Source organism: Mytilus trossulus, chromosome 7 (assembly GCF_036588685.1).
Source record: "Mytilus trossulus isolate FHL-02 chromosome 7, PNRI_Mtr1.1.1.hap1, whole genome shotgun sequence".
Classification (NCBI taxonomy): Eukaryota; Metazoa; Mollusca; class Bivalvia; order Mytilida; family Mytilidae; genus Mytilus; species Mytilus trossulus.
The window spans coordinates 16,727,647-16,744,244 of NC_086379.1; the positions used below are offsets into that span (position 1 = coordinate 16,727,647).

The following is a 16,598-nucleotide window of genomic DNA, read 5'->3' on the forward strand; positions in this document are numbered from 1 at the left end:
GTTGTTGTTTGTGTTTGTTTTTTTAAATACACTACATTTGTAAATTGTTTCAATGATCTCTATTTAATCAGAATTTTACAAGACTGACTTAGTATGTATGTTCCATACCATGTGAGTATTTAGACCGTACGCGTTCTGTTCGGACCGTATTTGTGTATACTTGTACAGTTCAACCATGCGAGTAAGGTCTAAGACGAACTGGAATCTATATGTATTCGAACCATATGAATTAATTTAAGACAAATATTTATTCAAATCTATTATTGAGACGAAAAAAATAACATTAAAATATGAAAGCGAAATAGTGAAAATTAAATCATTTGAAATTAATTATTTATTTACTTATCTATATGAATCGTATTGGGGTACTCTCACCCAGGGTGGCACTTTCTACCACAATTAAGGTCAGATGTTTTGCATATAAGTGTTTTTGTTCATGCATGTTTATTTGCCTACAAGAGAAAGAGAAAGGAAAGCATGTTTGTTTTGCAGCAACCTTTGCAATGAAAATCCTTCTGTTTTCTAATTTGCAGTTTCAATTTTGCGTGACAGAAGTTCTATATCATCATGATCATATATCATAACAAGAGTTTAAACGCCAAATGCATATGATAATTAAAACAAACTTGCATCCTTCAACTTTAAACAATAATCCGCAAAGATCCAATCATCAACAGGTATTCTTAGAGTAACAGAACTATATTTTTTCATACTTTGCATAAGGCACGTTTTTAGTATATTTTCTCATTGTATTTTCAAACTTTAAATTTTTTTGACTTTTTTAAATTTCTGTATAGTCTTTGACGGTTTTATAGTAAAGTTCCTGAATATTCAAAACAATGTTCTTCCAATATTATGATTGCTATCGATAACATCAATTTCAGTGAGATTGATTAAATTTCATATACAGTGACACCTGGGTAAACCGAACCCTGATAAAACCGAATTTCAGTTTAAGCCGAACAATTTTCAAAGTCCTACAAAATTTCCCTATCAATTTAGTAAACTTTAATCTAACCTGAAAGACCGAACCCTGTCAACACCGAATTCCGAACACTTTTTGAAGTAGATATAGGAAGATGTGGTGTGAGTGCCAATGAGACAACTCTCCATCCAAATAACAATTTAAAAAGTAAACCATTATAGGTTAAAGTACGGCCTTCAACACGGAGCCTTGGCTCACACCGAACAACAAGCTATAAAAGGCCCCAAAATACTAGACGTGTAAAACCATTCAAACGGGAAAACCAACGGTCTAATCTAAATAAACAAAACGAGAAACGAGAAACACGTATATATTACATAAACAAACGACAACTACTGTACATCAGATTCCTGACAGGTGCAAACATTTGCAGCGGGATTAAACGTTTTAATGGATCCAAACCTTCTCTCTTTTTCTGAAACAATAGCATAGCATCACAACATAGAAAAACATACGATAAAATATCAATTGGCAGACTAAACTCAATCAAAAAACGTATGATTACACAATGAACGAATAAATTTGATCTGCGATATCTGAATACAAATGCACTGTTAATTAAATATTAGAGACAAACATTCATGTTCAAAAAGCTAACAAACAAATTCAAACACAGGACATCACTGATAAATATTTAACCAATCAATGTTCACTTTAGAAAAAAACCGGTTGTTTTATAATCTTGAAGTTTATACAAATGTTGTAAGAATAAGTGAAAAATTGAAGATATTACAAATAATCAAAGCTGGTGTACAGACAAGATCCATATAAATAAAAAATAACAAAAAAGCATTATAAACAGGATCAACCGGTCGAATTAACAAGCAAATACGATTTGAGAGTACTCGCAGTTACTGACAGCTAGTTAAAAGCCAAAACCAATTAATAATAAAAAAATCATGCATCAGAGACTAAAATCGACTAAAACACATCACAGGGATTTAGTAGGCTCCTTAGTAAGTATGTATCTAAAAATTACCTGTCAAAATCGATCGATAGCAATCAAACCAAAAAAGTATTTTTAATTATTTGCATGATTAAATTAAACAAACACAGGATGACATAGTATCCCCGAGGGTATTTGAGGTTTAATGAACTGGTGAGTTGTTATTACAAACTAATTAGCATGTTTATGTCTTTTTATCATATGTTTAGTAGTAAATACAGTAGTTTTGCATATGTGATAAATGCCCTGCTGTTTAATCCATATCTCGCAACTTTGATGCGCACCCTTTATCGCATACCCTTTATCCCACCCCTACCCTTTATCGCATACCCTTTGTCACATCCCTACCCTTTATCACACCCCTACTTTTATTTTTTGTTGTTTTTTTTTGTTTATACATAAAGTCAGTTTTATTTTTTTTTGCTCAAGAAAATTTTCCTCAAAATAGGTCAATTTTTTGAATGACGTCATTGTTTGGTATGTGACGTCACTAACGTCAAATTTTCATATTTTTGGCACACTAAATGCAACTATAAAAAGTACAAAACACACAAATAAACACAATAATAAACAAAATATTTTTTTAAACAACAGCAGGCAAATTGTAAGTTGCTTCGGATAATTGGTAATTGAGCAGTTCTTTTAAGGCCTTTCAAACAAGACAAAAGTAGAACTGAAGGTAACCCAGTGCTATGGACCAGAAAACAGTTCATATAACATAATACTCTTCTGTTGAAATATATGATAAAGCGTATAATACATGGCAAAATCCGTATCACATGCAGTATCACCCTCGACCAATATCATCCCTCGGGCCTAAAGGCCCTTGGGCTGATATTGGTGTCTCGGGATGATACGACATATGATTCGGATTTTCCCATGTTTTATTCTCTATGTATTCCGTGATCAACTGATTTGTTTGTAAATAAACGTTAAACTGGTCACCTGCCGTATCGCCGAAAAGGACAAGATTGGAACTTTTCCTTAGATCAATTAAATGCTCATTATTCAAATATTTACGGTCATAAATTTGTAACTGTTTTCAACCAGTTAATAAACTGTAGTTTTAAAGCGTTTCACTGGTTTAAGAAGTCGTGCAAGACTTTCGAATTATATTTACGGGATGCTGGATTTCCTTTAGAGGCCCTATATATATGATTTAGATGCTCCTCCTCCGTTATCTATTTGTCAACGATAAAGTCCGACAATAAAGTGGATCACTAATATTGTTCCGCGCGCGATCTTGTGGCAAAGTATCGATCAGCGGGTGACCATTCCGAGAACTCGTGTTTACAGTTTATTGAAAATGACGATATCGATTCAACATGTTCAACAACGGAATCGTCTTTAAACAATGACTGAAAATCTGAATTGGTTACTGAATTAACGGATTAGAAAATAATTATAAAAAGCAAAATCGCTCCACGTCGGACATCATTGAACGATTTATAATTTACACAACGAGGATTGTGATTGACGGAGTTGCATTTGATATATATAAAAAGGAAAAAATACGTCTATCTTCATCTACCTAGATTTATACTTAAATCTAACTCATCATAAAAATGAATTGTTGTCTGTCGTGTCACCTATCATGCGTTGTCAGTAAGTGCCAAAATTTTTTTGGTGTCGTCTTCCGTTTACCTCTTCAATCCGAACACCTGTGAAAACCGAACAAAACGCAAAGTCACGTAGATGTTCGATTTGGACAGGTTTCACTGTATTACTGACATGCTAAACACAGGAGCTTAACAGATTCAATAGTTGCGACTTTAGTTTAATAGTTTAAATATTGAGTTTTATTTTGTTTACAATTGGACTTTTCTTCTTTTTTTTTTTTTACTAATTCGAGATTTCAATTTTATTGATCTGTAATATACATTTGTATCTAATAAACTTGACCAACTTCTTCAAAGATGATAGACCGCACAGTACGCGTACAGTCCGACCGTGTGCGTATTTTGAAAAGTCCAGACCGTACACGTATGCTCTAAATTCTCATATGGTTAGAAACATATATAACAGGATATGCTCACCCATCCGGTGCACCTGAGATCATCCTCAGTTTTGGTCGGATTTCGTGTTGCTTAGTCTTTAGTTTTCTATGATGTGTCTTATGTTCTTATAAGGGTATTTTTGTCTTTTTCTTTTTTTAGTAATGGCGTTGTCAGTTTATTTTACATCTATGAGTTTGACTGTCTCTTTGGTATCGTGTGCCCCTCCTTTTATATGACAATATTATTTTAATGAAATATTCTCCTCAAAGGCGACGTTTCTCTTTTCTCTTACCAATATTACGAGAAGGATGAAATAGCAATAGAAAAAAAACCATTCGGTTTTCTTAATTATCTTTTCTAACATAAATAAATATATTAAGTAAAATTCAAATAAAATCCGATCAAGATCTAATATACAAAAAAAACTAAAATGTGCATATTACATAATGTATTAAAATCGATCATAATCAGCTTTCTAATATTCGGCTTAGAGTGATCATGAAGAAGTAGAATCCAGAAAAAAACGCTTCGAACACAAGAAATTTTTAAAGTGCTGTTTTCTGTTTTACCTAACGATTTTACTCATCATGGAAGATATTCATGAATAATTTAATTTTGCTTTAAATGCTTCTTTTGATAGGCTGATGTTGTTATGTTTATCAGCTTATAGACAAAATTTTCTCATGTGACCCTGACGTCATCAACGTTTTATCATGGTTAACTCCGGTTGAAAATGGAAATTAGAATTAAATTATAAGAAATGACGGTATTTTTTTTATGTCTATTCGAAATAACATAAAAATGTGGTGCACACTTCAAAATAACCGGCTTCGCAAGTTATTCAGTCTGCACCACATTTTTTAATTTATTTCTTCAGAGGCAGAAAAAATATTACGGTCATTACCTAATTGACATTTATAGTGCATATAGCAACATAAACGTTGTAATTGGAAATTTACGTTAGGAACGCACTACACAACAAGGTAAGTGACGTCAAAATAAAGTGTACTGCATTTTTTATTATTAAAACGTTTCTGTAAATTTAAAAATTACAAATAATCATCTGTTTAAATTCGGTTAATCGTTTTGCCTTCGAATTTTGTTTTGTCAGTAGTCTTGGGTTTCCAGCCCCCTCAGCTCACTGATATAATGGATGGACACAGTTGAATATCAACTGTATTTTTCAAGTGGTATCTGTTTCGTTTGATGGTTGTTGTTTTTTTGTTTTCGAAGTGACATTCCGGTTTGTCAATGTAATTTAAATCACAACCAATGATCGTTATCATTTACCAGATTTTGAGAAAGTCACTTAAAATCCAACTTTATCTTGATTTTGGCCTTGTTTAAAATATAAATTGGATACCTCAGATAGGTTTTTACAAATTCAAACACTTTACAGAAGGGTAGTTGTTACCACTCAGCAACAGACCATAAGTTTTAAGATATTTATGTATAGTGGATTGGGAAACACGTTTTGCAACTTATGTAAATCCACTATGCTGGTGCGAGTGCTGCCTTGTAGTGGCATTAACCTCTCTTTTTCGAAATCTACAAGGGTGTCTTTATCGTGCAAGAGATATGGCTCCTTTTTAACACGGGTCAGCCATTTATCGTCCCCTTCCGACGGACTATCATCGTTTCCTCAAGACCTTACTCGCAAATGGTGTCAAGGGAGAGCAGAATATTCAACCATTGGTTAGCATTAATGTTTTTTTTTAAATATCGAAAGTCGCTTATTTTGAAATTTTATTTCATTATCAATTGATCTTCAAATTCTTGAGATTTAACGTGGTATATTTGTATAAATACAAATTGAGGTTTTGTTGTTTCTGGACTAAAAAGCTGGAAATTTATGTTAATACCTTTCGTCTTTGTTGCTTTAAATATATCAATGTGTTCTCATTCGTTGTCTTTTTTTTTTTGGGGGGGGGGGGAATTTCAGACATTCAATATGGCAGCAAGCCAGGGGTAGAAAAGTAGCCAATAAACAAAACATCTTCCTATATCTATATAGAATTGAGAATGGAAATGGGGAATTTGTCAAAGAGGCAACAACCCGACCAAAGAAAACAACAAGAGCAGAAGGTCACCATTCATCAAGATTCATAAGGATTAAACAATTTTTCTTGATGTCATTAATGTGATTAAAAAGTCGCTGAATCAAAATAAATACGTTAGAGTCAAAGTTTGTTAATTTATCAACACTGTGTACACACCAATAACGTGTGACAAAAGTGTTTAATCCTATGGTATAAGACTCAACAATAAGAAAACAAAAAGAAAGTACGTGTGTGTGTGTATGTTTATGGACACATGAAAATTACAACGTGTTGTTTTAATTAATTTTTTACAACACTTGGTCGCTACATGTTCTAATAGACTATCAGTCCTCGAGGGTATCAACTACTCAGTAGTCAGTACTTCAGTACTAACATGACTAATAACAAACCTTTCTAAAATTGACGGTTACCAAATTTTCACCCTTGGCGGATTGAGATAAAATTTCGGAGACAAAGGGTAAGGATTTTTATTGGTTGCAGCCGAAGTGCCCTCAACATGATCACGTGTAAATGTGGAAAGTGTTTGTAAACAATTGCCACGTGTTTATTGTGCAACAAGTCTTTACATCCCTAAATATACGACTTTATTTAGTGACAACTTGATAGTTTTTAATCAACTAATAGAAGTTCCTGTGTATGTTTCATGCACAAATGTATGAATGTTGACGTATATTTTCGTTTCCGGCTTTACCAAGTGTGTAGAATCTAGACACTACCGTGTTTTTACCCCCAAATTAAAGAGTTCAAGTGCTACCATTGGTCAAGAATAATGTATTCGGAATAAATCTTCCGGCAGATGGCGCAACATTGTTTTCACAAATGTTGGCTCAATCCGCTAAAGGTGAAGAGAGCGGGAGTGGATCGTTACCCTTGGCTAGCGAAGATGATTAAAGCTTATAATGTCAATTTTGGTCATAAAGTTCTTCACCTGATTCGGTTCTCATACATCATTGGCTTTCAAATATTCGTCTTTGAGTAACCACAATAAAGGAAAATAACGACATGTATGTAGATCATAACATTAATTTGGTAAAAAGGAAATTTCGATTTATCATTGGTTTCCTTTCCATATCAAGAGTACGAAACAAGTTGTCATCTTAAACTCCAAATGTAAACTTCGAATTATGGTGTTAGGGTATTTTACAAATTGTCCAGAAATATTTTCTTCATTGTAAAGTCCATCCTAAACAAAATGCTAGTTAGTATTGTAACAAGACCATTTAAACCCCTTTTGTTAGATTAAAGGTGAATCACTAGCATTGATATCAAATGTTACAAATCAGGAAAAAATACTGTGTATATCTTTAATATTTTTCAGAGCCAACTGCCTTCATCAAAGAGCAACTTAATAGTGATCATCAAATTACAAAGTCACACGTGATCAATGTTACCCAGACTCCAAGTATGTATTACGAACACCATGAGAGATCAACGTCGCAAGAATTTGAAGCTGAACAAATCAGATGTATGGAAAACTGGTTTTGTAACGTTTTTCCTGTTGTTTAAGGAATTCCTTAGGTTCGAGCTGCTCAGGCTTTGGTTTTCTCCTCTTTGTTTAGTATTATGATGTTTGTCTTTTGTTCGGTTTTAGTGTGTTTTATTGCATTGATAGTTTTGTTGTCGACAAATGAGTTTGAATTTTCCTTTGGTATTTTTTTTCTTCTCTTTTTATGGCATACTTTCCAGATACAGAGGAGTTAATGCCGTCGCTTTTGAAACGTCAAAACGTGTTATATTGGGAATATTTTTGCTTTAGATTACAAACGCGCACATGGACCCCTGTTTAAAAATAAAATTGGGATTATTTTTTCAGGAAGAGAATTTGTACCAATTCTTAAATATGCAGCACTTTTTTTTTATAATGTGTCCTCCAAAAAAGTAAAATTTCGATTTAATGTATTATTTCAATTATTACACAAAATTATAGCATAATTAGGAAGGAAAAAAGATATGTCAAGAATTATCTCAACTAATCAGCTCCAGCAGTTACCTACCCCCTTTCTTGTCGCAAAGTACAAAATGATATTGTGTTCAAAAACGGTCACTACCAAAACGAACTGTTTGGATTGAAACATGTAAAACTAATCAGAGCATCTACAATCATTTCAAATACAAATACATAATCATAGATAAGATAGCATATATGAAAAATGCATAATAATTTGGATGAAATATTATTATACATGCCAGTTTTTGCTTATTATTTGTTTTTGTTTTTTTGTGCAACCATTTTTTTATCTTTTAATATTCAACATTTTAGTATCAACGGTCAACATATATGCGAAATTACATTTTAATTTGTTTTGAAATTTGATCTAACATTTTTTTCAAGACACAAATACAGTCTCAAGCTTCCCGACCGAAAAAACACCACGATCAACACAAAAGACAGAACAAGGTATACAGCAAGGTGAAGACCGCAATCATGAAGATATACTTATTTGAAGATAATACAATTGAAAATAAATTGATAACCAGCACATTGACAAGTTTTTAAGTTTAACCAAATTTAGACAGCTCACCTTCTTAGAGGTTATTTACATACAATTAACTGAATGGTAATGCAAGGCTTACCTGTTCGGGTCCAGAATATTTGTCCATTTTTGAAATTCGACTCTTTATAAGATCTGTATGGGATTTTTATGTGTGATAGTCGAAATGTAATGTCCTTATTTAACATTGGAGAATAAAAAATATATGTAGATATACTTTGACTATATTCAAAGGTTTTACTGGAAAATGATTTCCAGTTGTTGCAGGAGAAAAAAATCCCACTATCATTACACTTTGATACTGATTTTGAAAAAAAGTCACCACCGAAACGAATCATTTGAATTGAAAATAAATGGAAGCTCATCAGAGCATTTGCAAACATTACAGAAAGACAATTATAGGGAGATATCATAAAGGAAAATTGCATAATGATATGGCTGAAAATATCGTATGCATTACAGTTTCTTTTTCACAAAACTTTGTGCATGCATATTTTATATCTTTTTTTATTCATCATTTTAGTATCTACGGTCAAAATATATGCGATATTGCTTTTTATATGTTTCAAAATGTGACCATACAACTTTTTTAAGACAAAAATACAGTCACCAGCTTCCTGACTGTTCAAGCTCCACGATCTACGCAAGAGACAGAACAAGGAATGCGACATGGTGAAGACGGCAACCATGGAGGTATAGTTATTTAAAGATAAACCCGTTTAAACTATAACCAGCATATTGACAAGTTTAATATCAACCTAACTTAAGACAAACCGACTATGTTTTCATTCATTTTTGAAATTGGACTTTCTAAAAGGTCCGTATGCAACTTTTACGAGTGGAAGTGGAAATGTAATTTTAAATTTTGTTTGTTGTGAATGAAAGAATCAAGTAATTATAACAGAACAATAGGATGATTTAAGAGTTTATTAAACAATTGTAAGATATATATCAGACCATAATTATCAACAAAAAAATCTTGGAAAATAATTGCTTCATAATACAATAAGGCAATACGCTAGATGCGAATATCGTCTACTTCATATTCATCAGTGAATATAAGAACTTGAGTACCTTTGATAATTATTTACTCTACTTGGTCGATGCAACTGCTGGTGGATGTTTCGTTCTCGATGGTTTCACCCGCATAGTAGTTAGCACTTTGGTGTTGACATGAATATCAATTATATGGTTATTTTAATGAATTTCCAGTTTGCAAAAGTAAGAATTATTTGAAATACTGAGGATGTTCTTATCCCAGTCATTATCAAGTTTACCTGTGTTCAAAAATTATTAAAAGGTTGCAAACTTTTAAACTTTACTTACAAAGAAATGACCTTAAAAAATCGCGACATAACATATGCGACTTTGGCATTGAATTAAAGTGTTGCCATATTAATACGTGTAGTTGTTTCCATTACTTTAGTATTTTGAACCTTGGATAAACTCTAATGAAATATATTGAAAAAAATGAAGCTTAGAGCATTTGCAAACATTAGAAAAACACAATTATAAGGAAGATATCATATATGAAGATATCATATATGAAAAAAGGCTGAAAATATCATATGCATAACAGTTTTTAATTATCATTTCTTTTTTCATAATATTTTGTTCATGCATAATTATATCTTTAATATATTTCTCATTTAAGTACAAACTGTCAAAATATATGCGATACTTCTTTTTTATATGTGTTAAAATTTGATCTAACATTTTTTCAAGACAAAAATACTGTCACAAGCTTCCTGACTAAAAAAGCACCACAATCTACACAAGAAACAAAACTCGATTTGCAACTTGATGAAGACAGAAATCTTGAAGATAAAGATATGAAAAGTAAAAATTTTCGGATGGACTTTGTAAGATGTAACACTACCAAATCGTGCCCAGTCAAAAAAGATCATACTGGAAATTAGTACATACTTAAGAAAAATAGTTCATATGCACAGGTGTAAATATTAAACTATCTAGAATATATTTTAATGATTAAGGTATCAAAATAATATGTGAAGGACTAGTGATCTTCATAAATACATATTGACAGTTTATTTTACATGACTAAGGCCGTGTTCAAATTGACCTAAACTCGGTGTTGTGTTAGTGTAACTGACACATAAACTAAACATAATTACGTTCCCATTGATAAAACTCAATGTTAACATGTAGTTTAAATCATGTTTTGTCTACAGGCAGTCGATAGTCGATGTAGGCCTTGTGTAGGTTCAGTGTACACAAAACTAGACATTCCAAACTGTAATTTTTCCATTTATATGTAAAAAAAGAAACGATTTTTATATAAGATTGATACTTATAACACTTATTTATTAAGTTCTTTACAGAAATATTTGTCTAAACTCGATATATGTATTTGTTATAAAAACACTTTACGTAGCCTTATTAACCATTTATCAAAACTCATCTATCATCATTGCCGAACACATAATTCCTTAGAAAACGTCATTCCGAATCAACTGGACGTACACACTGACAGAAATATTTGCCACTGGTCTTCACTTCACTCATAAATGCATTACTGAAAAAGGGTGAGGTTAATTGTTTGTTGTCAAATGGTCGTTCCCTTACTGCTAGAAAAGTTGTTCGAAAATTTGAGTTCGGTTCTACGTAATGAAAATTTAAATGACATATAGTTTACAAGTGTGAACACATCTTATGTACAGGTAACTAAACAAGGTGTATAGATGTGGACAAATCTTATGTGAGACTAGTGTAGATAACATTAAACCAAATGTAAACATGTTTACTGTACACGGCGTTTGGTGTGAACACGGCCTAATTGATGTTTGAATGAGATTTTAAAGTTGAGTGCATATATTACCTGTTTCCCATACATGCGGTTCGTGATTTGGTTTATACACAGTTCCATTAACAAGTACTGTACAAGTATATATAAATAACACAAAATGATGAAATTCGAGATGATTTGTATCAACTCAATAAGTGTTATCAAAAACATGAGTACCATATCAAACATTTTTCAAGAACAAGTTGAAATTTCACGCCTTAAATCAACTTAGTAGAACCTGTTTAATGTAATTATTGATAATGTGCAAAATTTTAATTGAAATCTATGTTGGTGTTACTCACCATTAGACATTAAAAGAATATAATCAAGTTATCAAGCAATTGTAACAGAAAATAAAAAAAAATGCTGATTTAACAGTTAACTAGTTATTGTAAAATACATATCAGCACACACGTTAATGCTTTACATAACTTTTATACATTCAAAATATATCCTTATAAAAACTGCTAGTCTCATCATTGAATACGCTGAATGTGTATTTCGTCTACTTTATATTCATCAGTGACGTTTGACTACAAAATAAATGGAAGCCAAATCAAATACAAATTGAACTGCGCCTCATGTATTAAGCTAAAAATTCCAAAACTTTGGGACACATACAGCTAAAGCCATTTATACGTTGGGAAAGAAAACCCTTATATTGATGTCTCATATGGGGTGTGATCTGCTTAACCTTCTAGAACACTTACTATCAACCTTATTTTTGATAGCGCTTATGTAGCTCAGTGTTACGTTTTCGGTGATTTGTTTGCTGTTGTTTGCTATAAGATCGTATTTTTTTTTGTTTTTATGAAATTCTATCACCAAGTTCATTTGTTTTCGACTTCGAGTTTAGATATCATTTTAATATATATGTTCGTCTCTCCTTCAGCGTTTAAAATTAAGCTGAACGTTCGATAGACATCTCAAAAGCTAACCGTATAAACATATACAGTAAAATCATGAAATAACTTATTAGTTTCACTGATACAGCAGTATATAGAAAACATTTTTATAGTTATCAAAGGTACCAGGATTATAATTTAGTACCGCAGACGCGCGTTTCGTCTACATAAGACTCGTAAGTGACGCTCATATCAAAATATTTATATAAAGCCAAACTAGAGCAAAGTTGAAGAGCATTGAGAATCCCAAATTCCAAAAAGTAGTGCCAAATACGGCTAAGGTAATCTATGCCTGTGATAAGAAAATCCTTAGTTTTTAGAAAAATTAAAAGTTTTGTAAACAGGAAATTTATATAAATGACCACATTATTGATATTCATGTCAACAATGGTTGACTTCTGGCTGGAGATACCCTCGGGGACGAAACGTCCACACGCAGTGGCATCGACCCCGTGGTGTAAATGGTTATCAAAGGTACCAGGATTATAATTTAGTATCCCAGACGCGCGTTTCGTCTACATAAGACTCATAAGTGACGCTCATATCAAAATATTTATATAAAGCCAAACTAGTACAAAGTTGAAGAGCATTGAGAATCCCAAATTCCAAAAAGTTGTGTCAAGTACGGCTAAGGTAATCTATGCCTGTGATAAGAAAATCCTTAGTTTTTAGAAAAATTAAAAGTTTTGTAAACAGGAAATTTATATAAATGACCACATTATTGATATTCATGTCAACAATGGTTGACTTCTGGCTGGAGATACCCTCGATACGAAACGTCCACCAGCAGTGGCATATACCCAGTGGTGTAAATAATAATCAAAGGTACCAGGATTATAATTTAGTACGCAATACGCGCGTTTCGTCATTTGTGAATACAGACAAAGAGCACTTTCTATTTTAGATTTTACCATCATTGGAATTGTACTGAGCGGTGTACTACTCTTGATTTTCCTGCTTATAGGGGCTTTACTTTTCAAAAGGTAAGTCAATTGCTATATTATATCTATATTAGCTCAATGATCTATACACTAGAATTCCAATGGTACAGTTTAATTGTAATGAGTCATAGGTTTACAACCTCTCTTTTATTTTTTAGTTTAATTGAGTCCAGACCTATATTAGCAGTTTCTGTCACTGCTACGTGTTATGTGTGCCATGTCAATTCTGTTATAGCGTAGATAAAAAGTAGTTTCTTATATATATATTCCATATGCAGGTAGAAATTATTATCTTATACATTTTAACATCTTGAATATATCAAGTAACATTTTGCAGATATTCATATGTCTATCAGACATAACTCTTTATTTTTTTTAAACCTTGTTCTGGTTCCATATTGCATTTAATAATAAATCAAATCAATAAATCGTCATAACAATCTGTTTGTATATCTTATCATTAAGATTTAGATACTAGCAGATATATATATTTTTTTCGAAAAAAAGACATGGCTTTGAGTAAATAAATGTTTGTATAAGATGTTTGCTCATGTTGTATAAATCTGAAATGAGCATCGGTAAACGTCTGCCACTTCAATCTATAAGTCTTCTTGTTTTTTGTTTCCTGTTATTTGTTAACGCGCCAAAATTTAAAACTCTACATTTTGACACTAAATTCGTTAAATGGTTAAAAGATTTAAATCCTTCAAAAGCATAGAATTAAAAAAATTAAAACAACATAATGATTATAAATTTCATAAGTCTGAAGTACTTTTCTTGGTTCACCTTCACCAGGAGCACCCAAATCTGTACACATGAAGAAGAAAAAAAAACCTGAAACGCTCTATTACCAATTAATGACATCAAATTATAGCCAATTTTATTTAAAGTCAAATAAGTGAACAGCATAGCTTCTAAATTTAAAATCATTGTAGAAGGGTATGTTATAAATCAAGTCATTGCCGAACTACTGACTACTGTGCGGATAAATTGTATTAAAAGCTCAATTACTAGCTATTTATATACTGACTCGGAATATTCTCCCACATTTGTTTCAAGGTTTACCCTGGGGAAAAACATGTAATGTTTTTCTTTATTATAAAATTTATTCAGGGCTTTCTGAGAGCTGATATACTAGTTTTGGAATAAGTAAAGAATTTGAAATCAATTATTTAAAGCACGTATGTAATGTATTTATTATATTACATGTTGCCAATTCAAAAATCATTTTTTCTGATGGATATAGGTGGCAATGGTGAACATTGCTACATTATAAGTTGAACAGTTACACATCTAAGACAGATGTGGCTTAGACGAACTGACTTCGGAGATGACACGACTGTATCATTAAAGGAGTAAAACAGTCAGAAAATTATATAAACGCTTACATAATCTAAAATTAACAAACATAAATTCAGATGTGTTCATTATACAAACATTGATTGATTTTTTCAGATATAGGAAATCAAAGCAACGAAAGGGGCCAGAACGTACTGAAGAAATTGAAATGAATATAGAATCAGAAAACCGGAATCAGTATAATTATTCTGAAGTTAATGCACAATCGATGGGAAAAAATGAAAACCAGACGGTTGACGATGGTGTCACAAACAGACAGAACCAAATAGAAAATGACTACGATGTGTCTTCAAATGTACCTGCACGAACAGAAAGTGAACCGTTAACATATGACGTCCATGTGTCGGACAATACATACAACGTAACAGAAACTTCCGGTATTGAACCAAAAGATGACGTTAACAATACTTACGATCATTTTTTCGGAGAACAAACTGAAGATCAGTATGATACAGCTGATAACAAAGTAATACATGTTAACCAATGTAAAACCAATGCGGATTTATATTATTGATATAGTTCAATAATTTAATTTTGGATGTAACGCGTCTTCTGGTTGGCTGACGTTATTTTGTTATGAGCCCATTAACATAATTTAGTCATGTGACCGTGACGTCATCAACGTTTTTTCATGGTTTTCTACGGTTTAAATTGGAATTTAGAATTAAATTATAAGAAATGACTGTAATACTTTTTCTGTCTATTAGAAATAAAATAAAAAATGTAGTGGACACGGTTGAATAACCGTGCTACGCGAAGTTGATTTTCGCTATTTACATTAATTGATAGCGTTTGATTTTGTCAGTTTTATGGACTCTCCTCTTACAGTTTGCCCTGAAATTCGATATAAGTGTTATACATTTTTGCCACATGCTATATACTTTAAGATAATGTATTGGCATATTATTAACACATTATTCATAATCAGAGCGGGCTACTTTTTTTGTACTCTCAATTATAACCCTATATGAAAAAGTTAAACAGTTCTTTTGTGTAAAGCTGTATTTGTTTTTAATTGAATCATCAAAATTCTTTAGTTGGTCTGTAGGTTTCAATATGGATGGCAATATCTTATTAATTATAATCAGATAATGGTTACATTGCAATTTTCATTTAGAATTATGCTAATAAGCGTATTTTTCAGCCAGAGATTACAGTTCGTTACATATATTAAAATACAAAACCAAATATATCATTAACTAAAAAAGGTCATTTACATGTACTCATATCGGAATTTTATCAGCTGGCAATAATAGAACTAAAAAAGATAACAGTTGGGCCCATCTTTGCTCAACATTGTTTAAGTTCGTTTCAACCTTTGATATTGGTCAATAACATAATGAATGAATAGTACAAAAAGATTAAAAATCATATTGAATCCCTTTATCAAATGACCTGTGGAAAAAAGGTACTATTTAGCACTAGTATTGCATCAGCTCATATATCACATCAAAGGTTGTCAATCAACATGATCAAATCAAACTAATCTAGTTCACTGTATCGTTATTTTTTATTTGTCTGGATAGAAAGCTTGAAAAGAAGATAGCAATGTTATATTATCAATATCTATGTAGCTTTTTTGACAAAGAGAGGTCGAAAGAAACCATAGTAGGAGAATAAACGAATAGTAGGAAAATAAACGAATAGATGGAAAATAAACTGCAGCACCATCGCTAAATATTAAAAAGACAAACAGAAAAACAATAGAAAACATAGAAAACTAAAGACTAAGTAACACGAACCCTACAAAAAACTGGGGTACAAAGTTTCAATGGATTTTTTTAAAGGAATTCTAGTTTTTTTTTGTTTTTTTTTTATAAAATCCTGTATTGAAGCAGGTGCAGAAAAATGAACTACTGCACAAAAAGAAAACAACATTTTGGTACTTTCGTTTAACAAATGGTTTATATGCATTATATGTGCTTTATTTCATGAAGAAATTATATGATGATTTTTGTTATTTATTTTTACTAATAAAACATTTCTGCAAATTTTAAACGTCTGTTTTTTTTTGTTTTTTTTGTATTATGTGATCAGTATAGAGTTGTTTAATAGTTTAAACACTAAAATATATTCGTTACATTCATATATCATGTATATGTTAAAA

The 16,598-nt window shown here is 31.6% G+C and overlaps 1 protein-coding gene across 3 annotated transcripts; it reads left to right on the top strand.

Moving 5' to 3' along the window:
* The first annotated feature begins 7,290 nt into the window (after positions 1-7,290).
* On the top strand, positions 7,291-16,470 carry LOC134726861 (uncharacterized). Of its 3 annotated transcripts, none has more exons than XM_063591261.1 (5): positions 7,291-7,390; positions 8,321-8,398; positions 9,075-9,173; positions 13,096-13,174; positions 14,588-16,470. In XM_063591261.1, the coding sequence occupies exons 3-5, from the start codon at positions 9,143-9,145 to the stop codon at positions 15,003-15,005; spliced, it is 528 nt and encodes a 175-aa protein (XP_063447331.1). In that variant the 5' UTR covers positions 7,291-7,390; positions 8,321-8,398; positions 9,075-9,142; the 3' UTR covers positions 15,006-16,470. The 3 variants fall into 3 exon arrangements, with proteins under 3 accessions (XP_063447331.1, XP_063447330.1, XP_063447332.1); XM_063591260.1 differs by having other exon boundaries at positions 8,321-8,386; XM_063591262.1 differs by lacking the exon at positions 8,321-8,398 and having other exon boundaries at positions 7,292-7,390.
* Positions 16,471-16,598: the final 128 nt, after the last annotated feature.

What these genes read in the sequence shown, in the direction of transcription:
- LOC134726861 (XM_063591261.1), top strand. Translation starts at nt 9,143, where the DNA reads ATGCGACATGGTGAAGACGGCAACCATGGAG. An exon ending in TGAAGACGGCAACCATGGAG is followed by an intron (nt 9,174 to 13,095) that starts GTATAGTTATTT and finishes TTTCTATTTTAG; the next exon opens with ATTTTACCATCATTGGAATT. An exon ending in GGGGCTTTACTTTTCAAAAG is followed by an intron (nt 13,175 to 14,587) that starts GTAAGTCAATTG and finishes TGATTTTTTCAG; the next exon opens with ATATAGGAAATCAAAGCAAC.